This window comes from Engraulis encrasicolus, chromosome 20, assembly GCF_034702125.1.
Source record: "Engraulis encrasicolus isolate BLACKSEA-1 chromosome 20, IST_EnEncr_1.0, whole genome shotgun sequence".
In the NCBI taxonomy this organism is placed as follows: Eukaryota; Metazoa; Chordata; class Actinopteri; order Clupeiformes; family Engraulidae; genus Engraulis; species Engraulis encrasicolus.
This window is the reverse complement of record NC_085876.1, coordinates 34,183,665-34,211,539: the sequence shown is the minus strand read 5'-3', so window position 1 is coordinate 34,211,539 and position 27,875 is coordinate 34,183,665. Positions and strand designations below refer to the sequence as shown.

The following is a 27,875-nucleotide window of genomic DNA, read 5'->3' as shown; positions in this document are numbered from 1 at the left end:
TCGTGAGTTGAGTTTATTGTTACAGCCCTAGTTAAAACAAAATAGAAATTACAAACAACAAAATAGAAATTACAAAAGGTTGTAATGTCTGCCCTGTCTTTGTACTACACATGGGATAGTGAGGAGCACAATTCCTTTATATGTCTAGTACATGTGAGGACATTGACAATAGGGGTCGACCGATACAGGTTTTTTAATGGCCGATGCGATACGATTTTTTTTCATCACCCTTGGCCGATACCCGATTTCCGATACCCGATATTTGGGGCCGATATGCGTAAAAAAAGGTTAAAAAATGTCACATTTTCCAGGTCTCAAGTTAAAAATAAACATTCCTTTAACATTATCAAATTGAGGTAGAACTTGTAACATTTAAACACCCACTCTAACAATCAAGTAATGTCTAACAATCAAGTAATACAAAAATTAAGTGTCTTGGTGCTTTTAAAAAAAATCTGAATGACATAAAATAATAAATATTGCGAATCGGCCAAAACCACACGCGTATCGGCCGATACCGATACACTTAAAATATGCAAATATCGGCCCGATACCGATACCGATATAAATATCGGTCTATCCTTAATTGACAATAACACTGTCTTTGACTATACCAGAGTCTGAGGAAGATGCAGGTGCGTCAAAGTGTCAGTCAACCTGTGCACCAACATGAAAAAACTTTTAAGCAAATGCTGAGTGCTCCGGTCGACCCTGGGTCTAGTTGAAGTGAAGAGAGCCCAGTTTCTCCTGATTCTTCGGTCCTCAACCATCACCAGCAAGGCTGAAGCATATATATCCCTCTTTTCAAGTGTAAGCCTATTACCAGTTCATAACTAGACTTTTCTTTATTGCCATTCAACAACACTCCAGCAGTGCTGCACACACTGAATGAAATGTTGTTTCTTTTGGCATACAGTAGGCCTATACAGTACGACTTTGTAGTTGGACTGGTAATAACTGTATGATGGTAGAAAATGCTAGCAAAAATACTTCAATTAATATGCACAATTAAGGACCAATGCATAAGAGTGAATTATAAATAATGATGCAGTCCTATGTGTTACAACAGGAGCAAAATGATACTCAGCCACATCATATGTGTTAGAAAATAGCAGTAGACGTGAGGTAAATTATAGTGAACTGTGAAAGTTGTGGGACACTCGGCAATTAGGGCAGGGCCCCTCTGAAAACCCCTTAATAAAGCACATCAATACATGGACACAGGGTACAAATGTGTGCAACCGCTTCATTGTCTATTTTTGTTGTTGTTGTCATTGTTGTTGTTGAAGTTTGTGAAAATGAAGATGAAAATAAGAATTCGAAGATGCCAGCTACCCTGAATTATTAGGAAAACAATGTGGGTTACAAACGTTGAACTAGATAAGGAAAAAGAAAAGAAAAGAAAAGAAAAGAAAAGAAAAGAAAAGAAAAGAAAAGAAAAGAAAAGAGCACTTTCAAACATACATCTGACGTAAATCTTGACCTACATGTATCGGATGCGCACCATATCCTCAACTGCAAAAGCTGCATCACACCAGGCTGTCAGTCAAATTCACCTCCCACTCAAACAGATTGCATGGGACATTATGCGCCATACTAGGCCTGTAATGAGTAATCTGACAGATTTACCACAATGCACTAATGACTCACGACAAGAAGACTTTCATTATGCTGAATGCTGATGTCCTTATTCGGTGCTATTTTGTCAGTGGCATAACTCTCTTTTTGCACATTTTAGTAGCGCATGTTGTTGTTCTGCGCGTTCCCCTATTACAAATGTTTCAGTTTTGTTCCGCCTTATCAACAGGTGAAGTATCTTGTATTCACTGACGGCTACATTCAGCGAAAATAGATTCTTAATCTGATACTTTGTAACTACCGTGTCGGCTGCTACAACACTGGGTCTGTGTGCTGAAATCAACGTAAACAAAAAAACTTGGCTAGCGAAGCAAACCGTGTGTTTTAACTTTTTTCAGTCGACTATGGTGCCCACACACTTTCTCAAATGGTTTGTTTTGATCAGCTGAAGTCTTCTTGCCGCGTGTAACGGAGCTAGCTGCCACTTTCCTTGTGATCTTGGCCTGTCAAACCAACATCGAGACTTACCTTGGTGGAACTGATGTCCATCATAACCTCTTGAAAGGCGGCGGTGTCTTCAGCCTGCCGCTGCGTGTGAAGGGCAATTTTCTCGCTGAATTTGCGCGGATTGCATCCTGTAGAACCAGATGGTGAACTTGACCCTTGACTACACCCTCGACCCCCAATACCCGTACCTGCCATAAACATTTTCAACTCAATTGGGCAAACTAATAGCCGATGTGAGTGAGAGTCGTTCAGTACTCTATCGGTGACCCAAACACCCTAGAGAGGCAAACGCGGTGCATTGTGGGAAGAGAGGTCTCTACTTCGTAATGCCCTGCTGGTTGTTGCCGTCTGAAAACTACACTGCCCACAGATGGAGCAACAGGTTTTGTCGATAAACAGATTAGGGGACGTGGGTGATGTAGTTAGCAAATTTTATTAAGAGATTGCCTTGAGTGCTGATGTACTGTAAAATTTATATTCTAAATGTTTTCTGGAAATTGTTAAGATGTTGACAAGCGTGTGGTAGTCGAATGCTGTAAATAAATGCCTACTGAGATGATTGAAAACGGGGAATATGTGCTGTGTTGATGAACTTTCGATATATGACAAAATTACATGATTGTGTTGTTCTTGTTTTGTATTGAGTGCGTGGTAGTATGCGTGTAATTACATGCAACCTTGACTTGCTGAATAATAAGAAGAAGGGGCAAAAAACTACAATTCCCTAGACCAGCGCAGCTAGAGGCCGCTTTCAAAACTGGCGCTTCACTTCCGCCACGCATTGCCAGCCACCACCAACTACCAACTTCTGTGTGAAAATGTCTGGAGATAACGTGGGTGGTAAAGTTGGTATACCAACTAACAAATATGTTTCATTACCTGTGTCCCGAGTGAAACTAATAATGAAAAGTTCTCCGGATGTTTCCAATATCAACCAGGACGCCCTCTTTTTAACAACAAAAGCAACGGTAAGGCGTCTTCCATCCTTGTTTTGTTTGGCTGCCTCTTGTGTTAGCTAGAAATGAGCTAACTTACACCCACTTGGCTAGATTGTAGCTCTACTGTACTTGCTACCAAATTAGAGTACAGTCCATAGGAAGTCGTCGATGCAGTAGTTAAAAGGAAACGTCTGTAGATGAAGCTGTGGAGATTATGATGAATGTAAACATTGGATCCAGCCGACTTCAGTGCCATCCTGCTGGCTCACTGAACTAGGTAGCCTACTGAAGACAGACAGGCTATGGGATTGAAAGGCTACTATGTCAGTTGTGAGACAACGTGCCTGGTAGACTTTTTGACGATATTCATGTTGTTGTGGAAGCGGATAAGGATAGGGAATCGCCGTCACTGTTCAGCAAGGCAAAGTCAGTGAATACACACAGAAAGTGTCGGCACGTGGACTAATTTGATGGAACTACTTTTCTCTCCACAGGAGCTATTCGTGCAGCATCTCGCGCAGACGTCCTTCAAAAATGGTTCTGGAAAAGACAAAAACTCCCTGTCATACAGCGACCTCGCCAATGTCGCAGAAGCGACAGAGAATCTCCAGTTTCTCACCGGTATGAATGATAGCTGTATGCCATGATGGTATTGAAGAAGTTGTTGAACTCAGTAGTCTACTGCGTTGCGCAGACTTGTATTGCTATTCTGACGGGTCTACCCTCTCTTTCACAGATATCCTTCCCAAGAAGATCTTGGCCAGGGATTACCTGAAGTCTTTGGAGGAGAGGCAAGAGGAAGATGACTTATAATAATAACAATCAGCAGGCTGAGCAGATTTGCACCCTTTAAGTTTCTACCAACCCTTCACTGTGGTCTTACATGGCTGCAATCCCCCAATCCTGTACCAATCAAATGAGCACCCCCAAAAATACATGTGTTAGCAGAGACGATCTATATTAGAATAGAGAATCTTTGGTATTAGGTCCCAGAAAAAGGAGAACCGATCACGGGAAGGCTCAGAAAGCAGGTTACGTTTTACTTTACAAATTGTTTGTGAGATTTGTTTGTGATTTGATACTGCCCACATACTGCAAAGTTCAGATGTCCGTACACATCTGATGTATTTAGAGAGGCACTAGCCCAACACAAGGACCAAACCACAGCAGGGAAGCACGTTATCAATTGGGCTTCCTGTAGTTATTTGTACTTCACTGTTCTGGTGCGTATGTATTTAGAGATATATTACTGTATGGACATATTTTTGTTTGTTTTTATAATTGCATAATTTCAACCGGAATATTTGAAAACATTGCACTGTATCAGGATTTTGACATTCTCAGGTCAAATGGTGCTTTTTTGTCAGATTACAATGGTGCTTCCACTAAAGGGTAAACAAAAAAATATGCAATCGAAAGAGGATGCCATGCTGTGCTCATTTTGAATGGCATTGGTAAACAATACCTGTACCAAGTCCATCTCAGGGTATTAAACGTCATTAACCATTTAGCAAGGGCATTACTTTTATTAATTTTCTCTGCAGGAGTTCCTGTCTTTGTGTGTTCGCCAAATTCAAGCAAATAGGCTCCTGTATCTGCAGAGGGCTAAGACGCGTATAAACTGTTAACTAATATCATACAGACCATCTCAGTGGAAAAGTAGGAGGTTTCAGTCATCTGTTATTTTTTATTTATTCATGCTGTGAAACATCCATACACTCTTACAATATCTGTCATAACAGTCAGTGAAACGTTGTGTGTAAGCGCCCGTATGTTTTTTTATAATGTGTATATAAGGTGTCGTTAAGACTAGGCTTGTCACACACTTTATCCTTGTCTGACTTCTGTCCCATGCAGAGTGTAAGGTGCATTGGTTAGGTTTGTGTGTCTGAGTAGTGTAGTGTTCATACTATATGATGACGTTATCAGACTCTAGTCTATACTATGTATGGAAATAAAGTTGTTTGTGCATAGTGTGCCCATGCTGTTTTGTCTTCCATCATGTGATGTGTGTATTGTTTACATGAATGGATTGTAGCAACTGTAAAACATGCACTTTGAAGTTTTAAAATCAAGTACACTTCCGTCCCATTACAAGTCCTGTCTCAATGTGCACACACATTGGAAGCTACACGGTACACATGAAAATATTTAAACACAACAAAAACAAGCTAAATAGAAGGCTACTGTTATTAATTTTACCACTACTACTGCTGTTACTAATATCACTTATATTGTGCAGGAAAGAAAATAAAAAGCTTGAAGGCACCAGAGCAGCATGGCTGTGGTTAATGGAAGTGGAGTGTGGCATTCCATGACAGACCAATTGAAGAGTGCCATGCTGTGAAAGCATTTGCCTCTATTTCTGTAAGACTGGTACGGAAACTAAGGATTTGTACACAAAATTGTGCAGAATTATTTGACAAACATTTATTTTGACCAGAGGATAACAAAGTTGCCTAATAATTATGCAGAACTCATACCACATAACTCATGCACTCAGATGTGCATTACCTGAAACCGGTTTTCATGTTCATACAAGTTGTGAAATGTGCATGTTTCTTTGCCATGTCAGCACATACTATGGCCCAATAAATAGGGAGCAAATGAACGCCTCTTTTCCATTGGGGGTTTTCTGGTAGGCCTACAGCTTGACAAAGCGCGTCTCGGCCGCCACTTTTTGCTTTTTTCATAGGCATGACACAGCTCAAACGAAAAGCAAAAAGTGGAGGGCATATCATGCTGTCGAGCTGTAGGCCTAACAGAAAACCAGCAGTGGAAAAGAGGCATAGGTTGATTTAAAAACATGCTTAAAAGCATACTGGCCCCTTACTCCATTCAATGCCTCTTTCAGATATTTCAGTTTAAAAAAACAAAACAAAAACAATCAAAGCTCAAGTCTATTCGTTCCCCCACTAAGAATGTCATTGAGGGATTCAGTCTTGTGTCACAACGCAAAAAACCTGGGTTAAGAGTACAAAAATATTTGACCAGCATTGCTATAACCAGGCCATATTGGTCTTGATCATGGCAGCCAGACACAATGCAAGTAAGACCACTGCAGTGCGCACTCGTCTATAGACTTCATCAAGATGGGGACAATACATTGGTTTTCTGGCTGATACACAAGGACCATTAGCACTTTAAAATTTTAAAATAAAAACCTTGACCGTCATTAATGCTGAATTAAACCTGCACTGGAGTCAAACGATACTTTTTGCCAAAGGGGACCTCTTTCAGCCCTGAGCTCAGAAATCATGTACACATTCTACTAATCAAAGATATTTCACTTTATGAAGTTTTTGAGTACACTTTGCTTTACAATTATGTACAATTTAACAAATTAACAATGTTTTGCCAGGGACAGATTATGAATTCATGGGCTCCTGGGCCAGACAGCAAGGCCGTAGCAGACTGCGCCCTTCTAGTGACACATCACCTTCGGCGTAGTTGCTTCAAATCGAGCCGCGATTGTAAGTCTATGATAATCAGGCAAGCAAGGCCAGCCCCCCTTAACGAGTGTTGGTAGATTAAAAAAAAGAGTTTTAGGCCATTAGAGATCCAGTGCTGCTGGGGGTTAGGAGGATTGTCCCCAAGGAAATTGGAAAATGTAATTGTTAAAAGTGCAAAACATAACGCAATGTGAGAATAGAAATTTAGAAGCTTGGCCCCTGGACCATGGTTGCTGGGTCAAAGACGTCCAAAAAGAAATTGTCATTCAGTGTAACAGACACCTTCTGCTGACTGTAACTGTAAAAAAAACTCTTTTTATTTTATTTTTTTCCAGTGAATTCATGAATGCCTCGACTGTCATCCATTCACTTGAAACAATTTAAAAATCATGTATTTTTACAGTTACAGTCAGCAGAAGGTATTCGTTACACTGAATGACAATTCCTTTTTGGACGTCTTTGACCCAGCTGCACTGTACCCACCTCAGGGTTGACGTGAGGTGTGTACAGTGTAAGCACATATACATACTATTATTGCATGTTGATACATATCGATAGATTGAAGAAGAAACCTTAAAATTAAGATGACCAAATCCCCAAATACCAAATTTATAATGGTGTGTCTCATCAGGTTAAGAAATGTATTAACTTTCCCTGTGAATTAAAATTCAAATTAAAATGGAGCAACAACAAACAATGTTTGGGAACCACTGGGCTAGGCGATGACGGGTGGTTACCATGACCACAAGACGGGTATCACCAGACCACATGAATTACTTTGTAACTCATGTTTGGTCTGGATCCTTGATGCTCTGGAGCACTTGGGGGGGGGGGGGAGTGAGCTCAGACTCAGCTCTTGAAAGGAGTGAATCCATCACTGACAGTTGACATTCATGACGTATGTTTTTATGCACGCAAGTCGTGCATTCTCCTCTTGGCCGGCTGTCTGGTGGATGACTAAACCCTCCCCAGAGAAGCGTAATCATCAGACCACACATGAATTACTAAGTAATTCAAAATGAATGGTTTGGCCTGTCAGGCGAGGCTCGGTTACCACCTCCGTGCCATTAGTGTGGCCAGGCGGTGCTGCATGCTCTCCAGTGAGCGCTGCAGGGCGGAGAGCTTCTCCTCCAGGGAGCCGGCCAGCTGCTCGCGGCTCTGTAGGGACGCCTTGGAGCTCATCAGCTGCTCCTTCATGCTGCAGACGAAAGCAAACAAGCACAGCACAGAGTTTTCAGCATCAGAAAAATAATAATACAGTAATAGAGGTGCACACAATGATAAATGCTCCCAACCGTGAGTTAATTGACAAAAAAAAACAGGACAAACCCAGGACAAAGTCATATGAAAGCCCCCACTCCCCCTACCCTAGCTTAGTAAACTAGCCCTCCTAGGTGTTCAGCTGACGTCACATGGATCCAGGAAAGGTATGGGCTTGATATATCTTATTCTTACTCAACTATACGATTCCTTGCTGATACTAAACAACGTATGAAATTATGTTACATGTTGGAGCTTATGTAGCTTGTGGAGTTCCTGTTTTTATGCCAAGTCCCCTCTGTCCGTGACCCCCAGCAGTACTCCGCGACACCCCTAGGGGTCTCGACTCCCAGTTTGGGCACCACTGAGTTAAGGGACCTTTGTACATTTTACATCTTAGCAGAATAGGACTAGAGTAGGATTTTCCAACCACAGAAAAGAAGTTATACTCAAGAATGAGTTCACATTCTCAATGACACTATTTAACAAGAACATCAACAGTTCTAATCTATTTTGGGTAACCAAACAAAAATTACGAATGGTGTAAATAAGCATCTGTGGCTGACTTTTAAGTGTCTCCCGCTTCCCGTAACAGCATTTTACTGCATCGTTAATGGCGACGGGGAAGCCTGTTCCCTGGCCAGACTGTGAAAGCAGGCCCAGCTCTCTCAGTAACAGCCCAAACCAGCCCTGCCCTGGGCCTGGAGTCTGGACAAGCGCTTTTTTGTGTTGGTGTGTTCAGGGGAAACTGACAGTGGAGGACAAAGGGGCCAGTTGAGGGCCCAGGGAGAGAGAGAGAGAGGGGGCCCAGAATTGGGTTCTCGTATGATCAAATTGAAATCATCAAACAAGCGTTTTGGAGAGCGCGCACATCCAGATTGGACAGGTGCCGGACTTAAACACGATTAAACATGAAAAGAAGGAAGGTCCGCACACTGTTGCTGCTCCAGGTTTATTAACACAACGTTTCGACCATGCAGTCTGGTCTTCGTCAGACGTTGTGTTAATAAACCTGGAGCAGCAACAGTGTGGACCTTCCTTCTGTTCATGTTAAATCATCAAACAATTCTCATCTCTGCCCTTCCTCCTTCTGTTTCTTAACTTAACTCTCCTTCTCTCTCTTTCTCATATGTACACACTGTACATTGCATTGATTCAGACCCCCCCCACACACACACACACACACACATACACCTTAGCTGTCTTTATTTGTGGCAGAGTTTTATCCCTTGTAGTATGTACGGGCTTGTACATTGTAGTATGTATGGAGTTATTCTGGGGCCCTTTTAGATGACTTTATCCTGAGCTCAGCCTAAGCTGCCAGAGTCCCTGGCCTGGGTGTGTTGGCGATCTCCACTGCACAGCTGTAGTGGAGGAGATAGACCAGGACCTGACAGGGACATATTACTGCTTGGGCCTACTGGGCCCAGGCCCGAGGGCCCAAGAGTCAAGGGGGCCCTGAAGCCCAAGTCTGAAAACCAGAAGGGGGGATGTGTTTTAGATTGTAATCAATATCAATGGAATTACATTGAACTGTGATAAAATCATGTAGAAAAAGTGGCGATATCAAGACCAGAAGGGGGGACAATCCTCCCCATCCCCCCCTACAAATCGCACCCTGCTCAAATCACAGTTCTAACATCTGATCCCCCTGTACCACCAACAACATAGACTCACACATCTGGCCTGCAACCCTGAATCGTTTTGTGAACTACCGACAGCCATTGAGGTGGGGCCTTTCTTGTCGTCTGGCCCAGGGGCCCGTGGCATCATAACCGGTCCCTGCTCACTGCTTTGTTGTGTGCTGTAGTGGCTATGATCTCATGGCTGAGGCATGAACTCATTCTGGTGGTGGTGGAGATGTGGAAAACCTGCAAACTCACATTTCCACTCACTCCTCCTCCACATGTTGGAGAGAGCGTGTCACTGAGTGTGAGTGTTTGACCCGAGAGAGAGAGAGAGAGAGAGAGAGAGAGAGAGAGAGAGAGAGAGAGAGAGAGAGAGAGAGAGAGAGAGTCATTAAGCCTTGTCTCGCAGGCCAATAAAAAGGCCGTTCTTTCCTGCAGCACTGTAAGTCTTCATTTGTGGGCAGATTTACAGAAGGCATGATGTGTTCAATGCAGTGCAGTTTGCTGTACACAATATGACCGTGGCTCCAAAAGATTTGGGTCCCCAGCCGCATTAAATGCATTAACTGGGGGGCTTTGAAATGATTGTGTCCCTGGGCCATCCAAAGCTCAGCTGTCAGTGGCAACATACATACATGCATACAATTATGATACTCAGGGCCGTATTAAGATGGTCCGGGACCACTGGGCTACAGGCTGCTTTGGGGAAACTCCCATTGGGACACACCACTCCACAGCACACAGTGCTCACTGCACACACCAAGGGAGCAGTGCTCAGGGTACCTCGGTCATGGAAGAGGATGGGGAAGAGCACTGGTTAATTACTCCCCCCACCAACCTGTCGGTTTGGTGGTCGAACTCGCTACTTTTGAGCTACAAGTCTGATGCCCTAACCGCTTACCCTTGACTGACTGCCCTTTGGAACCTCACCTGGAGAATACATATGGCTGGTTGGCCTCCCTCCTCTTCTCCTCCAGGGAGAAGAAGACCTGCTCCATGGTCTCGGCAGTCTGCACGAGCTCCAGGTGGTCCGAGCGCACCCCCTGGACGTCACGCCGCGCCTGCTCCCCGTACGGCTCTGCTCCGGCCTCCTCCAGCCCGCTCTGCTGCGACACCGCCCGCAGCGACGCCCGGTTCTGCAGTACCAGCAGACGCACCTCCTCGAACTCCTGCTCCCCCACGAGGAGGTCTCCCCAGCCAAGGCCGCAGGAGGAGGACGGCGGTGCGGGCAGCCAGAAGCGCTGCGTGCAGTTGACTGGGCCGCCGTCCTGCTCCCCCAGAGAGTCCTCCGAGACAAAGGGGCTGTCGGCGGGGAAGCCGGAGAGCAGCAGGTCCTGCAGACCGCCGGAGCCCCACTCTTCGTCACCGCCGACCCACGGTGACTCTCCCTGGAGACCGTCATCATACTGCTGCTGCTGCTGCTGCTGTCCCAGCTGCTGGCTATACGCTGGGCACCAGGCGGCACAGCACAGTAGGAGGAAGGTGGACAGCCAGGTCTGACTTTGGCCCATCACACAGGCCCTGGGCAGGAACATTGTGGTACAGCACTGTAGCCTACCACAGCGGTGTTTGTTGTTAATTTGCTGTGATGGGGTTGGGTTGTTAGTGGTGCCAACTAAGTCCACAGGACAGGTGGGTGTTCCAGCTGTGATTTGTTCCCAAACCAAAAGAACACAGGAATAAGCGCACACACACAGAAACAGGCATCACATTGCAGAACAGAAAACAGACACACGCGCACGCACACTACAGTGAGAGGAGGCATTCCATTGCATGCATAGGGATTAGGAACGTGCCTGATTTTTTAAAGGAGTCTGTGTGGATGTATTTAGGCTTATACAGTAGTTGTTGCAACCCCTTCTTGTACACGGTTAGGAACTATATCCACCCATTTCATTTTGTCTGATATACTTTAATTGTCAAGAGAAGTTAAAAAAATCCCACACTTTTTCTTATTTTTACACAAAGAGCATGTCTGAGTCCATTCAGCTCGTAAAATAGCAGTCAGACTCAAAAGTGTCTACTAGTTCAAAGGCGATTGCCTCACTTCACGCTTCATCTTCCGTGTCTTTTGTTTATGGCACCTAGTTTTGCGCACGCTTTTTTTTGTCTGGGAAGCTTTAACGCGCGAGTGAAGCCAGACATGGTCGGACGTATTTAAACTTGACAACTATTGGTTTCAACATGAATAGACATATAACTTTAATAAAATTACTTACCTTGGAGAAACGCTCCGAAAAGTCGAGGAGCAGCGGAGCGGTGTCGCCCGCACTGAGCTATTGGAAAGTCTGAGTCGGTGCGGTGGAGGCTGGAGGACGAATCAAAGCAGCCAATGACGCACCATTTGTTTGCCGGATTGTTTCTTAGGTCGAGTTAATTATGTTAGTCAGAATTCAGTACACGAATAACACACTACTCTACTCTACTCTACTGTGACATGAACACCCATTTTTTTCTCCTTTTGGAGAAAATTGGGGTGATGGACAGTCTAATTAATGGAGCAGTACAAAGTAAGCTACTTTCATTTTCCTGGGCGTAAATAACTGTCTCCTATTGAAACTAATCGGGCATTAAAGGTGCACTTAGGTTAGGACGGCGAGTCTATTATACTGCTCATTGAAACTGTGCTGTATACTGCCAAATCTGATCTTTTCATTCATATTTACTAAATAATTAACTAATATTTACTAGTAGGCCTATGAAAGTAAAATATGTTTTGTGGCTAAAAATGTCTATTTCTGGAAATTCAAAATGGAGGACAATGGTTAGGGACTGTTCGTAATTTACCGGGGGGGGAGGGCTGGTGCGTAGGGGGGGGAGGGCCATGATGAAAAAAATGAGGTGGAGGGGAGGGCCATGGCAAAAAAAATCGGAGTAGTTAGGGAGGGCCATGGGAAAAAAACAAATTTATTTTATTTTATTTTCATATATTATTTTAAATAATAATAAAGAAATGCTCTGAAACACATCGCTTTGCGATGCAAGGTCCCGGGTGCATAGGCCTACTTTAGCACTGAAGCGTGTATCTGTAGAACTATCAGGTGCAGCTACTGTAGATTGCCCGCGCTGACTCTCTTTCACTGTAGGATTGCTAGTGCTACGGAGGAACATTGAGCATCATAGAAAATGACCGTGAGCAAATATCAAACTAGCTGAGGTGAACTATAGGCCTATGGGCTAAACAGTTTGGGAAGTTTTGACAACGAATTGGATGGGCATTTCCAGAGGAATTTTGGAGAGGTGTTGTGTTGTAGTCAACTGGTGGTCACAGCCTCTGGTAAGTCATGATTTTATATAATGGCACCGCCGTGTGCTTTACATCTGTGTTCAATGGTCGCATAGCACCGCCGAGAGAGACGTTTGTTTTGTTTAGCTTGTGGTGTCAAGGTATTAATAGGTATAAAAGTGGTATTAACAGCGATATGTTGGCTTGGGCATGCATCAACACGGTCTTAAAACCCATTGGAGGAGCCACTTGTTGTGAAGAGAAGTCTCATCACTTTGGTGATCAAAAACGGACCAACTAAGTAAGGAATTAGGTGAATTTAAAGTGCGACGGAAGAAGGGAATGTCACCAAAATTGTGCATCGTGTCAGGTAAGAAGTGACTTTTGTTTCTTGCGGTGGAGATTGGATTCGTAGTAGCACATTGGTAGGCTAGGTCTTGCCTATTGCTGGTGAAGTCTATCTTAGCCTCGGAGTTGGCTATGGGGTGAATCTATAGCACAGCCGATGGTGTGTGCGTGGCTTGTCTATCATAACTGTTGCCAAAGTTGAATTGCCGCGGTGTGAAATGGCTGTGCTATTGTTAGATGTTTTGGACTTTTGTAGTGGTGGCGATTTGTTCCTTTTGCCTCTTGCTGCTGATTTGACCACCGTTTAGCGGCACCTTTTAGTGTTTAAATATGGCCAACGTCAAATGCAAACTAAAGGTGGCTTTCACACTCTCCCTGTATCAAATAGCCAGCAATTGGCACCAGCTGCTTTGGCGCTTAACCTACTTCTCTCTCCGATCACAGCACAAACTCTTTGGCCGTCAGAGTGTAGCCTTCACATTCGGGAAGCAGTAGGCCTATGCCTGTCTGTGTGTGCGTGCTTTTGTGCGCGGGCGGGGAGACAAGGCAGGGGTCCTGATCGTATGCATCTTGAGATACACAGTCGCAATTGCAAGAAAATCTAAATTGTTTGAAAGCCCGGTCACCTCTCACAAGTGCATCGCATAGCCTAGTCATGCATTTCTACTAATTTCACACATTGTAGACTGCCCATGGAGAAGAGAGAAACTGTCACGGCAGTTGAACACGCCCTCACCTCCACATTAGGTGCGCGTTTCCCTTCCGCGAGAAGAACTTAATAATTTTGAAGTGAAATGTTAAACAAAAAAATCTAGTCATCCTTGGTTAGGCTACATAAAACATGAAGACGTTAGTCAGATGGGATTCGCCATTCTTCATCCTAAAACTGATTAGAATGCAGGACATTGCATCTAAAAAAAAACATTTTTTTTTGGGGAGAGGACTCCCAGACCCTTCGCTGACTACAGCACCCCCTGGTCAAAATGAGTTCCTGCGTCCCTGCAATTTGTCTTGGTGACAGTGGAGTTAAAAGGCATCCCATGCAGCCGCAGAGGTAGATTCTAGCGGCTTCTCATAGGTATCCACTGATATCGATAGCACATAATAGTGCAGACAACCGCCCTTGATGTAGGCTACTCTGACTGTTGTCATGATGGTTGTTCATCTACCAATTTTACATATTACATTTTTGTACCTGTAGGGGGAGGGCCATGGGAAAACAAAATTGAAGTGGGGGGAGGGCCATGGGGAAAAAAATTGAGGTGGAGGGGGGGGGCATGATTTTTTTTTTGACCGGACTTCCAGCGCACCAGCCCTCCCCCCCCCGGTAAATAACGTACAGTCCCTTAAGCCCTCCCATAATGACTAAGAATGTGATGGTGGTGGTAAGTATTCATGAAAAAATATAACATTTGTGAATAGGCAGCATGCATTCTGGAAATAAGCTACTGAAAATATTACCCAGTGCGCCTTTAAGGCTGGCAGATGATATAAGCCTAGTTCCAAGTTTAGGCAGGTTTTTCCCCCACATGAGGTCAATTACTGGCCAGGTCGAAAATAGTTTCTAAGCTACAAATTGCTTGGTATTTTACTAAATTATAGTGATGGACATGATCTTTATACAGCTGAGCTGATGATAACTTTAGGCCAACAAAGTTGACTCTGAATGAATATTGCATAATAGTTAACGTTCCCATGCAGAACACATAAAACACGTGACAATGTCCAACCCCTCCACTAAAACATCTACAAAGCACTACAGCTGTACATTATAGTAGAGTTGTACTGCAGTTTATAATTGTACTTATGCTTCTGGGCATTTGTGGAGACCAAGGCCATCTGTGTTTGTTTAAAATTAAGTGCCTTGGCTTCAGTGTTTAGTACTTTGGTGGAAAAAGGGATTTTTTCCCCCCTTACCCGTAATCATGATGTCAGGAAGAAAATATTAAAAGCAACACAACATAACTTTGAGGTCACTGCATGTTTTAGTAATTCTACATGTGACAAGTAAAACTCCTTATAAATATTAAAATGTTACATAATGCTTTCAAAATCGTTTCAGTGCTTCGACTTGTAGGAAGATGTGGCTCTGTGGAATTCACTGCAGTGGGGGCATCTAAATGAAGCTATCCCACTACTAGCCTGAGGGGTGGCCAAAGATGAAGTGTATTAGTATGTGCGATCGATTTTGGGTAACATCTGCATGCACATGCAGACAGCAATGCATTCTGGATGAAAATGTTGCATGAAGGTTACAAAACCTTGTAGGACTTAACAAATTTCAGTCATGTTGCAACGACGACGTGACACGTGACATAATACCAGACTCTCGCGGGATCAATGCGACTGCAGACGGACCTCGCAACTCCTGCAGTTATTTATCCCCATTGATGCTAATTGCAAGGGTCTGCATAGTGCATACCGCCTCCGAGGTCACACGCCATTGAACCGATTGGTCAAAAGTTCACTGACATCCACACCCCTAAAGTTTGCACTGCACCCCACTTCAACTTCTCCTTCCCACCTGTCCCCTTACACCGCACACTTGGTGCTATGTAGATCAAACTGGTGCGAGCTCATCTTCTCTTGCAAATTTGTGGTCGACTTTAAATGTGCTCTTTAATTAATACCACCCACGTTGTGGCGACAAGTTCTCGCTGATGTACTCTGCAACATCAATCGACACATGCTGGTCCCGAACGCACCTGCTGTTGCTTTACATTTCTCATTGGGGGGCTCCACAGCATTGGAGCTTAATTAGTCCATTTTAGGNGGGTGGGGGGGTTAGGAGGCTTATGATGAGGTCCAGGGGTGTTTATTCAAAAATGGTTGAGAACCCCTGCTTTAAAGGAAAAGGTAGAGCATGTCATACTTTTGTAGTTAAATGCCAGAATAAATGCTGCCCTTTCTCAAATGTTATCTTCGTCATAAATATTTACCATTACCATCAACTTCTACGCATTCATTATCTCCGCCAAGGAGGTTATGTGATAGGCTGACTTTGTGTGTTCGTTTGTTGGTTCGTTCACAGTGCACTGTGTATTCCTCTCCACCAGAGGCCGGAGGTGTGCTCTCTGAGCACTTGTCTAATTATGATTGAGAATATGATGGTTTTCATTCATGAAAAAGTGGATCTTCTTCCCGTCCACCATTTTGCATTTCCAGTAATATGGGACCTACAACATAATTGGCTGTAAATTTAATGTAAGCTTACTTCACACGATCAAATTTGTGCATAGAGAGCATACAGTTTGAAAATGAGTAACAAAAATTACATACCCTTCCCTTACCATGTTCTGGGAAGAGAAATAAAATGGTACGAGAGCAGCATCATTGGAGTCGATTTTGGTAGGGTGAGCACATCCATTAACACTTTATATATAAAGTGTAACACTTTCACAGGTTTGATGAAGATCGAGGGTGATGAAAACGTTGCTGGTTTTTATTAAAATAAAGTTAATTTTCCAGCAGCATCACTGGAGGAATAACATGAAGGCACATCGAAAGAAAACATGTTTTCAAAACGTAATTTTATTTTTATTAATTAATGCAATATACAGTCAAGCCAGAGTGAACTACAAGTGATACATATTCACATTATGTCCTAACAAGGTTTACAGCATATCTTCGAGTTTATCGTAATAATTAACAAAAAAAAAGTAAAATACAAATCGAAAGCTCACACGTTACAACATCAAGAAAAAAACATCAAGGAACTTAGCAGTGTATTCAAATGCATGGATTTATAAAGAAAACAGAAAAAAGACCTCACCATGAAAGGAATGACCCACAAAAAAAAAAAAAAACAATTTGGCATGTGGTGAAAAGCTATGATTGACAATTTTTTGGAGGACAAGGGTAATCAACCAATGGCATGAACGGGAGACTTGAAGCCAGTGAGCTGTGCGAGAATGCCTTAAAATAAAAAAATAATTAAAAAATAAACAAAACTTTGGTCACTTTACCATTGCATGGCTTTAGTGGGGAAATGGCTAAAGTTAATGGGAAGAGGACATGTAATAATACTTGGAATTCTGGGAAATCTTAACATGGGGTGTCCTGGAAATGGAATACTTTAGAATGTGAAGAAACACCACATCAAGCATTTATGTTGTGTTTCACATTGAGCTAAAAATGATTAAAATGGCAGGGGACTGAGGTCTTTCAGGACACTCCCTACATTCAGGAGGTACGCAGGTGAAAAGGCGTCAGACGTTGGGCGCTTAGTATTGCGAGTGAGCTGAGGGCAACATTTACTATAGTACACCTTGCAGATTATAGTGCATTTATTAAGGCCAGATTTCCAAAAAGAAATAAAAATGTCTGTTCCTTCCGACAGCACATTGCGCTTGGCTAGTTTTAAGACAACAGCGAAGGATCATGAAGAGTAACAGAAGATTGGCAGGTACAGCCCTTGAGCTCGCAACACCCGAGCCTGCGCTCACATTTCATCATCATTGAAGTCATTGATGGTCATTACATCACCTACATGGGAAATAGCATTGTTCAGCTGCTGGTCAAGAGGATTTCTAATCTATCCATGGGTCAAAGAGGAACTATGTGTGTCTCATGAATAGGGTGTAAGACTAAAACTTCAGTTTAAAAAAGGCTGCGCCTATTGTACACAATTACAGAGATGCACACTGCACTCTGCACAATGTGTGTACATTTTATTTCGGGGGGTAACAACAGAGATTACATATACATCTGTCGTTCAGGGGAATTAAAAGAAATACAAATAAAAACAAAAACAGGCATCTGCACAGCCGTTTGTGTTTTACAAACCTCCCAGCATCAAGGGACATTTCCACATTTTTTTTGGAGGAGAAAAAAAAGATGAAGTATGAAAAAGTAAATGAGAAGTCAATGCAGCATATAACAGGCTTATGAGGTACTTTATGTCTATATACTTTTTATTTCTTTAGAAACGTTATCCAAGTCATATTACTCCTTAAAGTTCCTATTATAGCAGAAAATACCTCGTTCTTTTCATTTTTTCTCTCACTCTGCCCAACCAGGTGTGGGCAGTTTCTTTTTAAAAACTGCTTAGAAAGTGCAAAGTATAAATACTGATCGTTCTATGCAGCATGTTCTTTTGCAAGGTTGCATGATAATTAACATAGAAATTCTCTTTTTTTATGTTGGAAAGGGGAGTAGTAGTGATCGAAAAGGCACACAGGAATGGCGGTGGGCTGAGGAAGGGATTTTGTTTTTAAAGACTTTTTTTTCTACTTCAACATCTCAAGAATTTGGATCTCAATTTCAGTACAAACCTTATCTGAACCACATTGCTAAAAAAAATATTTGAAACGCCTATAACCAAACCAGTGCATTGGCTTAATATATGAGAGTACAAGTCATTTGTCACAAAGAATTATTCCCTTTATAAAATGCAATTAGCCTACCAAGGTTTTTTTCACAGAGGTGTGATAGCTTATGTACATCCTGCGTTTCTCTCTTACTTTTGGAAGAAAAACAACAGACTTGATTTTGACAACAGCTTCACTGATTTTATTGCCTTACGTTTACACAAAAACTCAAGTAGCGGATTTAAACCTAAACCCTCGGCTTATCTGGCCCTGACTCAGCAAGTCAGGCAATAGCACCATGCTAAACCACGCTGAAGTAGAAACACCAGTGTCTGATCACCATAGATATACAACATTAGATGTCTCGTTCAGCTTTTTGGCATGGCCCGTCTCATGTGCCGCCATCTTGGATACGGGGCTCCTATTGCTGCGTCTCAAATGGCGGACTTGTGCAATTCGGTCACCATGTTTCAGTGCATAGGGCGCTCTCGCTGAAAAGTCAGCGCACGGCAAGTCCCAAACTTTCCATCGACACTACACACTTTAAACCTCAGTGCACTGTGTGCACTATGCACTTAACATCAGTGCACTGACACAAGTGCACCATTCAGGACACAGCAAGTTTTTCACAATATCAGCAAAGTTCAGCGATGCCGTTTTACCGTCTGTGACGGGAAGATTTGCGTATCACCTATTCACGTATTGACGTTCAAACAGTTACCCTCAAAACAAACAAAGATGGCGGCGATGGAGTTGAGCCATTCATTACAATAGGCTGGGGTAGCCAAGGTGACCTCTAGTGTTCTACATGTATGTCAGATAACCCCCTGTACTATGGCATCCATTTCCATTCCACAATGCTTCGCTGAATAGCCACAATGTGGCAAACCGAACACAACATAAACTGCTCATCAAAACACACACACCCTTTTATTACAAACATCAGAGACTGGGGAGTCCCATGGACCCCCCCCAGCCAGTAAGGAGTTTGCCTCCAGTCACACGATTCACGACAACCATCTCCTGCATGCCTAAGGGCCTCTGCACATCGGCTGCGACAAAGTGCTGAGCACTGCTCCGTAAAAGTACGATTCCATTGTTTTCAATAGAAGCCCACACACTGGTGCCGATGTCCAACAAGTTCTATTTTGTCGGAGCTGCCCATTGACTATCCATGCTATGTTCGCGTGAAATTGGGTTTGGGGGTCGGAATTGTGTCGGAAGCGAAAGTGCTCCGCAGTGCTGTCGGAACCGATGTGTGGAGGCCCTCAGTTGCCATCTCAAGTCTCTGGCCTCATGTGTCATAATATCTCTATGAAACCTTTTAGATTTCGTGAAGAGTCAAGCTTAAGAAGCTGTTAAGATTTTAACGAGAAGGACTCAAATTTGACCCATTGCGTGTCACAGCGGATGTGGCACAGTTCAGCGCCTAGCTTTGTTTCATTTCTTTTTTTGCACAAGGACCTTTTCCGAATGTCTAAGGCTCCCTTTTCTCTGAACTTCGCACAAACAATCTATATCTATATACAGAAAGCAACACTTCAGAGTAGCGGTCCCATGAAAACTTTATGAAACACTTTGTAAATAAGTAACTAATCATCAACAAAGCATTTGCATATGTTTGTAAATGGATATGAATGCTATGTTGACACAGCAGCACTGTTGGAAGAGCAACAGAGATGGAAACCACTGGATAGACAAGTGTGCGGGAAGGAAACTCGCATCAAACTCATTCAATTGGCACTCCGCTATGCAGCCAAAGATTGGTTCTAACTGATTTACAAATATTTGCAAATATTTTGTTTATAATGAGCTCATTACTAAACATTTAGTCTTAATAGAGTTTTTAAAGGACCGTTATTCTTAAGTGTTAACCCTCAGAACAGCTCACTGAACCCCCTTGAAAAATCTACCAATGGACCATGGCCAAGCCATTCACATAGTTGGCAAATGCATCGTCCAGTCAGCACACAAGAGGCTCAATGCAACAAAACAAGGGTGAACACCGGCAGGCAATTCTACAAATTCATATCGATAACACAGAATGCATATTTAGAATCTGGTTTATGCCGTAAGAGTGAAAAGTCGCATAAAAAATGCCGCCAGATTTGCAAAAAAAATTTGGTCCCCTGATTTTTTTGGGCAATAAAATGTCCCTCAACTTAGTCCTTTGAAGAAAAAAAACAGCAACAATTGCCTTACCAAAAAGTATCGGCTTGTGTTGTTTGGTCACTATTCTTGTGTTTTGTGTGCATTTGTGTTTCTTAGTGTGTCAGTGGGACATGGTAGCACCCAGCTCCTTCTCTGAGGTAGTGTTCCAAGTTGGTATAACGAAAATCCAGATCATTCTGAAACTCTTGATGTCAGGAAAAGACAAAAACACACACTAATGAACATCATTTCAGTCTTGGCTGCCCACTTGTGCTTCCAAATTACAGTAAATGCGGTGTTGATCTTGAAAAGGTGGAGTGGTAAATATGTCCACTGAAGAATGTTGTCATTTATGGCAATTTATTCATGGTAAACTGCATATGAAATGGTTACCTCAGAAGGTAAAGGTAATGCTGGTTTTACCAAAGAAATTCAGAAACAAAATTCAAGATTTTGGAAATATGACGAGGTCATGCAGCGGAACAGTGAACATCTGTCAGTCTATGAATAAGGTCATAAGTGGAGTAAGTTGAAAAGACAAAAAAAGTTGGAAAAACTAAATGGTTAAGGGTTTCACTCATGGTATTTAAAATAAAAAGGTATTTGTACATAAATAGAAGAACTAATTCAGTAAAACAGAAAGGGCCACACACTTTTCTATTATACGTTTTAGGTATGAAAACATGGTGATGAGAGAAATCCCAATGCAATGCAGTTTGTAGTAGTATGTCCTTTCTATTGCAGCTTATAGACAAAAATGGTGGGAGGGGCTATTAAGGGTTTTAAGTTCATGCACACTTGCTAGCATCCAAAAACTACATTCACCATGTTCTGCTGGTGTGGACCCCTTCCAGGGGAACAGTGACTATGCGCCAAACAAAGGAAGGGAGCACTTGTACTTTTTGCTGCTCACAAAAAATGCCAATATTTAGAATTATTGATGCCAACTTCGAGGCAGAAGCTAAAAAAGCCGATTTGTGCAAGCGTTGCTAAAAACACACATATGCAAACACCCTGCAGCCTACAACAAAGAGAGGAAAACAGCCACACAAGCTAAAATCAGAAGTTGAGAAAACGTAACGTTTCCTGCTATATTTCTCGACAAATGTTAAGAAAATCAAACTAAAGAAAAACTATAACTTAATATCAGAATATAGACTATAATGCCACGACTCAAAAAATGTCCTGTTGGGTAGCGTTGAAGCAGGTAAGTTTATCTGGCCAAAAAAAGGGCAGGATAGTTATATGATGTACTGCTTCTTGAAACCTTCAGTGTAAAAGTCTGATACAGTCCAGAGACCACTGCATACGATTACAAGTAATTATGAAATGTTCAGTCACATAAATAGAGGGACCAACTACATATATATATAGTGCTGCACCATTTATTTGGACAAAAGCAAATTAGGAAAACAGTCTACAGAAAAAAAACAAAAAACAAAAAAACAAAAACAAAATGAGCTTCAGCCTAACGTGGGAAAAAAAAGGAGTTCTCTAACATTCTCAATAGCGACTCAACAATCCATTTTTTCTTGCCAAAATGCAGTTAATCTACAGAGCCAATGGTTAATAATAAAGCACCACAACAATTCACTTGCTGAATCAACTCTGGTTGGCATTTAAAAACAGCCCAATATTGTTGGAACAGATATGTCACCGCTGATAACGTACAATTTGGCAAATCAAGAAACATTTGGATAACATCCAAGAATCCAAATGCAAACATCAATTGAAATAATAATAATAAAAAATGACAAAAAGCATCAATGAATCTTAAATGATTCCAGATTGACTCCAAGTTGCCAGGTCACTACAGATTTTCTTTTGTACACTTGTTGCATAGGCTGTAACAACATACGACTTGGCATGAGATGTTCCCAGTTCTTCTGTACCAATGTTTTGTCTGAGTCGGACATGTGGTTAGTTACTATATCCAAAACCTTAAGAGAACATCACCAAGAACTGCACAGCTACCCGCATTTGCTTTCTCCAAAAATTGAGGTACAAGCTTCTAAAAAAAAAAAAAAAAAAAAAAAGACGACATTTCACAACTCCAAAATTAAAATAGTGCAAAAATTGTTTCTTTTTTTTCTCCATACTTTCCATACGTTTTTCAGGAATTGCATATGTTGAGAACATCTGGTGATCTAAGGTGCTGGTAGCAGAAGGTAGAATTTGTAACATCAAAGTAAAAGGAAAAAAAGAAAAACCATTGGAAAACCTCTCCCTCTGATGGGTTTCGGCAAGAGATATGATGCAACTGACTGATAGTTCCAGGTTCAGACACAGTAAATAAATCAGAAAAAGTAAATAACGCAGTGATGTGCCACAGGTGTAGTTGCTGTGGCATGTATGACTGGGATAATACTGAATTATTAAGGTGTCGATGAACACAATAGGTGAAAAAAATGGCATATAAGCTTATAAAAATGATGAAAAGAAAATATGAACCTATGTGTGTGTAAATACAGGATGACTTGGTGATTTGGTTAACAGCACATTTGTTAAAACAAAGCAAAGAAAAAAACATAGAGAAAAAGAATGAAAATAAAATGAAACCCAAGCTGGACAAGAACACAATGCCCTTGATGCAAGAGATGGCTCTCCATCGTCATTGCCTGCAGGAACTGCAGAATGTGGCATGCACTGAGCGCAACACAGACAGCCAGTTTGGCACCGGTAAGCTTTACGAAACGAGTACTTACAACGGGAAATAAATACACTTTTAAACATCCTGCGAGTCCAACGTCATCTGCTGTCGATGCGCATACAGACAGGCTTTACAATCAAATGCTTGGGTGTACTGGACCACGAGCACCACAATGCACCGCAACACAAGAGCAGGAAGGGTGAACAGCCTCCACATGCCTCCATAGGACCAAGTTCAATGAATGCCATCCTTAACATACAGTGGCGGCCACTGATCAAGCTAGTCATGAAAGCATCAAGGAAAACACACACAAAAATCTTGCAATAACTACAGCCCTTTGCAGAGTCGAAAACAAGCACAAGAGGAAGGGAATATTGCAAAGATGTCTGATCCATGGGCAGAGTACCACCACTGTATGGGTATAACGAGAAGTTTTGGAGATGATGGTTTAAAACATAAAGTTTGTGACAACATTGTTCAGTCTCTCTCATGCAATTATGAGGAAATGGCCACCGGTGTGATGTTACCATCATGCAAGTAACAGGTAACAAGAGGTAAACGCAAGGCCACTTCCACACAATTGCACCCGAGCGATAGGTAGGTAGGTAGGTAGGAAGATGGATAGATGGATATAGACATCCAGATAGATCTCATAGATAGATGAGATAGCACAGTTCTGGCTACTTCTGCCTGCCACAGCGAGAGGAGAGGGATGGAAAAGGCATCAATGCCTGCTATTCAAAATGCTACGCAGATTTGTTTACACGTTGCGATACCAGCGTCAAACGGCGGTGAAAAACAGAGACAAAAAAAGAAACGGCTATTATCAGGTACTTGATCAACAACAAATGCCCCATATCCACAGTCAGTTGGATTCAGAGTCGATTATGGCAAAAAAAAAAAGTTTCATGTGGAGAAGTTAAAAATTAACATGACAGATGATTTGGAAGGTACAGACACAAAAAAGGAATGAGGATCTTAGTTTATAACTGTAGAAGCCTGTGGACCTGTCCGACATGTGGGCTTCTTTATAAGGTGACACAATGTAAAATAGAGGGGGTGGGAAAGTACAAATGTCATTTCTCCTCCCTTTAGGAGGGGTCTCCAGCACCTACAACTCAACATCCATGTTGTGCTTTATATACTATGGACATTGATCATCACTAATCTTGTTTGGCCTCAGGGGTAGGGGAGATGGGGACTGATACTGTACAAATACCTACCAATTGTCTGGCATATAGAGATTTATATTTATATACTTTGAAAAAAAAAAAAGGTCAAAAAAAGGCAAAATACTGCTACAAGAGGTAAAGGGAAATTTGTGCTAAGCCTAGTACTACTACTACTTCTACAAAAAAACAAGACAAATAAAATGCACCCTTGACTCTTTATATACTACGATAAAAATTGATCTAAAAATTCATACAGACAAATATGTCACCGCTAAAATCTGTTAAGAATGCATAGTTAGACAAAAATGTAGTTAAAAATCTGACCAAAATCTAAGCCAAGTCTATTCCAGGACAATAATTCATAAATGAGAAAAAATAAGTACAGTTGCCTGGGTATTTTGTGTTTAGCTTTAACTTTCTTTTTTTATTCGACCTCAATGATTGCTTTAAAAAGGCATGGTTCACACAAGAAAAGCCTACGCTGTAATAAAATGAGGAGCAGTCAATTTACTTCGATCTACAAAATAAAAAGACTAGGAAATCCAAACCCTAGCCACAGACTGTATTCAACCTCAGCCTGCACCCCAATACTTCGCACAGAGGAGGGCAAAGCACAGTTCCTTAACCCTTTCAAAGCCACGTCCGGAGGACAAACGCAGTGGCATGGTGTTAGGTTAAAGAGAAAAGGCATCTGATCTAAGCCACTAGCAGACCACATGCTGCATGATGCCATGCAGAATCAAACCAACCAGTCTTACTCAACCAATCAATCAGAATCTGGTAGTTCTGTCAAGTGTTAACAGGCTTTACATAGCCCCTCCTAATCAGTGGATTGTGTCTCAGGTAAGGGAGAAACGGGGATTTATAAGTACATAACCCACAACCAGATTGAAACAAAGTGTCTAGAGTCCTGTAGTGCATCCTACACCTTCACGACTTCTCTTCAACAGGCAAGATTACAACTAGACAACAAACGGATTCGACACCAACAGCCTTGCAAACAGCCATCACGATTACCATTTGCAACTTTGCATTTGCTAAAGCACTGGCCAATTTGTCGCGGTGATTTGGTACTTTAAATAAAATGTATTAAAATATGGCAAAGAGAAACACAAAAATATTAACAGGTCAATACGACTTGATTATCAAAAAAGAGATTGAAAAGGTAAAATTTGGGTTGAATGTGCTCAAATGCATATACAATCGGAAAGGGGGGCGGGGGGATACGAAATAAAAGATTGTGTCATTTTATCGATATAATAGGACATGATCAACTCATCGTCATGATTATCTTGGCTCAGAGCACCATCAGATATACTGTACATCCACTGGGATCCAGTCCCGCATTAGTGGCTTCCAGAGCCTCTCAGGAGAGAGAGCGCGCCACTCGCTGATTGTACAAACAACTTAAGTGGGTGGGGGGGGTGGGTATAAGAGAAGAGGGGGAGCGAACTCGCGGGGTGGAAAAGGAACGGGGGACACATGGAGGTTCTTACCAGTATCCTAACTCCCGTCCTCCTTTGTGCTTGTGGCCTCGCGATGACGTTGCAAGACGTGCAAGAAGTGTGATTCAAAATCTTGCAAAAGCGCAATTCAAAAGGTCATTTTCCCATTTGCAATTGGGATGTTGAATGAGGGAGAAGTCCCCCAAGAGTTGTTGTTGTTGTGGCGAGGCTGACAGCAGGGACGCTTATTATCATCATCAGCAGCAGAGCTTGGGGGTCATAAGTACAGGTGGAGGGCGGGAGTTCGCATAATGGGATGTACCCATTGGAGGAGGTTCTTCCTGTGCACAGAACTGAACCAATACCATTTCCGGGTTTCTCCTCTCACTCGATCTCCATCTCTCTGCCCTCCCTTGCGTCTGGAGAGCAATTCAACAAGTCATTGAGGGAGGGAGGGTTTTCCTACACCTTACAGTGTCTCTCCCCTCTCCATTTAGAGCATTGCAGTCCCATCTAAAAACATATTTCATCAAGATTGTGTCTGTCAGATGAATACTGTAGCGATTCAGTCTGGCACTAATAAATGCCTGGTGTTGTTTTGGTCACCTTACACAAGGAGTATACAGTAGATCTAGAACAGGCTGTCCAAATGACACACCATGAAATTTAGCTTCGGTCTCTCTCTCACACACATACACACACACACACACACACACACACACACACACACACACACACACACACACACACACACACACACACACACACACACACACACTCTGTACAGACACACATCTCTGTACAGACACACGTCACACACACACACACACACACACATACATCTTGGCATGCACCAATCACTTCTTTTGATAGGTGGGGACATACACACTGCTGGTTTTTAAGTATTTTTTTCTGAACAGATAAAAGCAGGGTGAGTCCAATAGAACTCTCCCCACAGCGTAGCGTAGCTTCATGCCCCTATTTCAAGTCTGTGCCCCTTAAGTATGACTGGTGAGTACGCTGCACACGTAAGGAACGAGTTGCCAACGGTTACAATCAACTCAACAGGAAAAGTCCCCCGCTCCTCTCCTCTCCTCCCCTCCCCTCCCCTCCCCCAATACGCCCTCCTCCTCCGCCCCTCCCACCACAAAGCACTCACGTCTCCACCCACGACTTAGACACCATTTTGTCAGTGTAAAAAGGGATTCTACTGTAGATAGGATCGCTCTCCTATGTAAACAACTTAGCCCCTACATGTACAAATATAAAACATTTACAATACACATATATATAGATAAAAAAAGAAAATGCAAACACACACCACACACACACACACACACACACAGACACACATACACGCACAGTCTAGCGATAACCCCCTTATTTACACCCATCCACCCCCCAGAACGCCTCCATTAGATGTTACACTTCAGAGGGAAAGGAGAGGCGTAGTTTGGTTGCATTTTGGAATACAAGTTTGTGGTCTTTTGGGAACATGTGGGGTGGGGGATGGGGGGAAGGGGATGGTTGTTGTTGTTTGTTTGTCCATGTGAGGGTCTCAGAAATGGCCTAGCGCTGCGTAACCTGTTCCGATGTAAAACCAGCAGGCCCCGGCAGGCGGGTCAGCTTGAGTGGTGGGGCTGGTGTTGGGTGAATTTTCTGGATCCACATTACGCTCCTTCCTCACGTGCTGCCGCCGTAAGTGCTAATAGACAGGAGAGAGATGGGGAGTGTGTGAAGATGGGGCAGACCACATTGCATCCCATTACACTTGACTTTTATCCAAGGCAATGTACAGCTAATTGTACAGGGTATTGGTTACAGTCCCTGGAGCAGTGTCTGGTTAGGTGCCTTGTTCCAGGACAATTCAGCAATGGATAAGGCAGGGGTGTCAAACTCAGGCCCGGGGGCCAAATCTGGCCCGCGGAGTCATTTTATTCGGCCCGCGAGATAATTTCAAATGTGTATTACAGTTGGCCCTCATACTACATTAATGTATAGTGTACCAAGACTTGAACATGAAATTTGGTGTCTAAAAGAATTATGAGTGGGCCCAGGCCAATGACACAGCTCACACTCATCTGCAACACAATATGTGCCAGTGTGTCTGAAATTAAACTACTGTATAAGTATTAAGCGCGTGCCTGCAAGATTTTAGTCCATTTATTAAAAATAAATCTTGAGATCGGCCCCCGACTTCGTTGCATACTC

The 27,875-nt window shown here is 42.6% G+C and overlaps 4 protein-coding genes across 5 annotated transcripts in view; 1 reads left to right on the top strand and 3 right to left on the bottom strand.

The window, feature by feature from the left end:
* Window positions 1–2,487, bottom strand: part of crtc2 (CREB regulated transcription coactivator 2) — a 24,883-nt gene extending 22,396 nt beyond the window's left edge. Inside the window, exon 1 of the mRNA XM_063185801.1 lies at window positions 2,107–2,487. Coding sequence (XP_063041871.1) covers window positions 2,107–2,286 — 180 coding nt within the window. The 5' untranslated portion in view covers window positions 2,287–2,487. The remainder of the gene's footprint in view (window positions 1–2,106) is intronic.
* Window positions 2,488–2,798: 311 nt separating this feature from the next.
* Window positions 2,799–5,001, top strand: chrac1 (chromatin accessibility complex subunit 1). Its single transcript, XM_063185803.1, has 3 exons — window positions 2,799–3,053; window positions 3,518–3,644; window positions 3,760–5,001. The coding sequence occupies exons 1-3, from the start codon at window positions 2,904–2,906 to the stop codon at window positions 3,834–3,836; spliced, it is 354 nt and encodes a 117-aa protein (XP_063041873.1). The 5' UTR covers window positions 2,799–2,903; the 3' UTR covers window positions 3,837–5,001.
* Window positions 5,002–6,699: 1,698 nt separating this feature from the next.
* On the bottom strand, window positions 6,700–11,728 carry si:ch211-57n23.1 (uncharacterized). The gene is made up of 3 exons (XM_063185802.1): window positions 11,583–11,728; window positions 10,294–11,008; window positions 6,700–7,673 (listed from the first exon to the last, which is right to left on the bottom strand). The coding sequence occupies exons 2-3, from the start codon at window positions 10,896–10,898 to the stop codon at window positions 7,526–7,528; spliced, it is 753 nt and encodes a 250-aa protein (XP_063041872.1). The 5' UTR covers window positions 10,899–11,008; window positions 11,583–11,728; the 3' UTR covers window positions 6,700–7,525.
* A 10,038-nt stretch (window positions 11,729–21,766) lies between these two features.
* The window catches only part of ago2 (argonaute RISC catalytic component 2), a 33,229-nt gene continuing 27,120 nt past the window's right edge, over window positions 21,767–27,875 (bottom strand). For both annotated transcript variants that reach the window (XM_063185799.1, XM_063185800.1), the window contains exon 20: window positions 21,767–27,369. The gene's annotated coding sequence lies outside the window, so the exon portion shown is untranslated. The remainder of the gene's footprint in view (window positions 27,370–27,875) is intronic.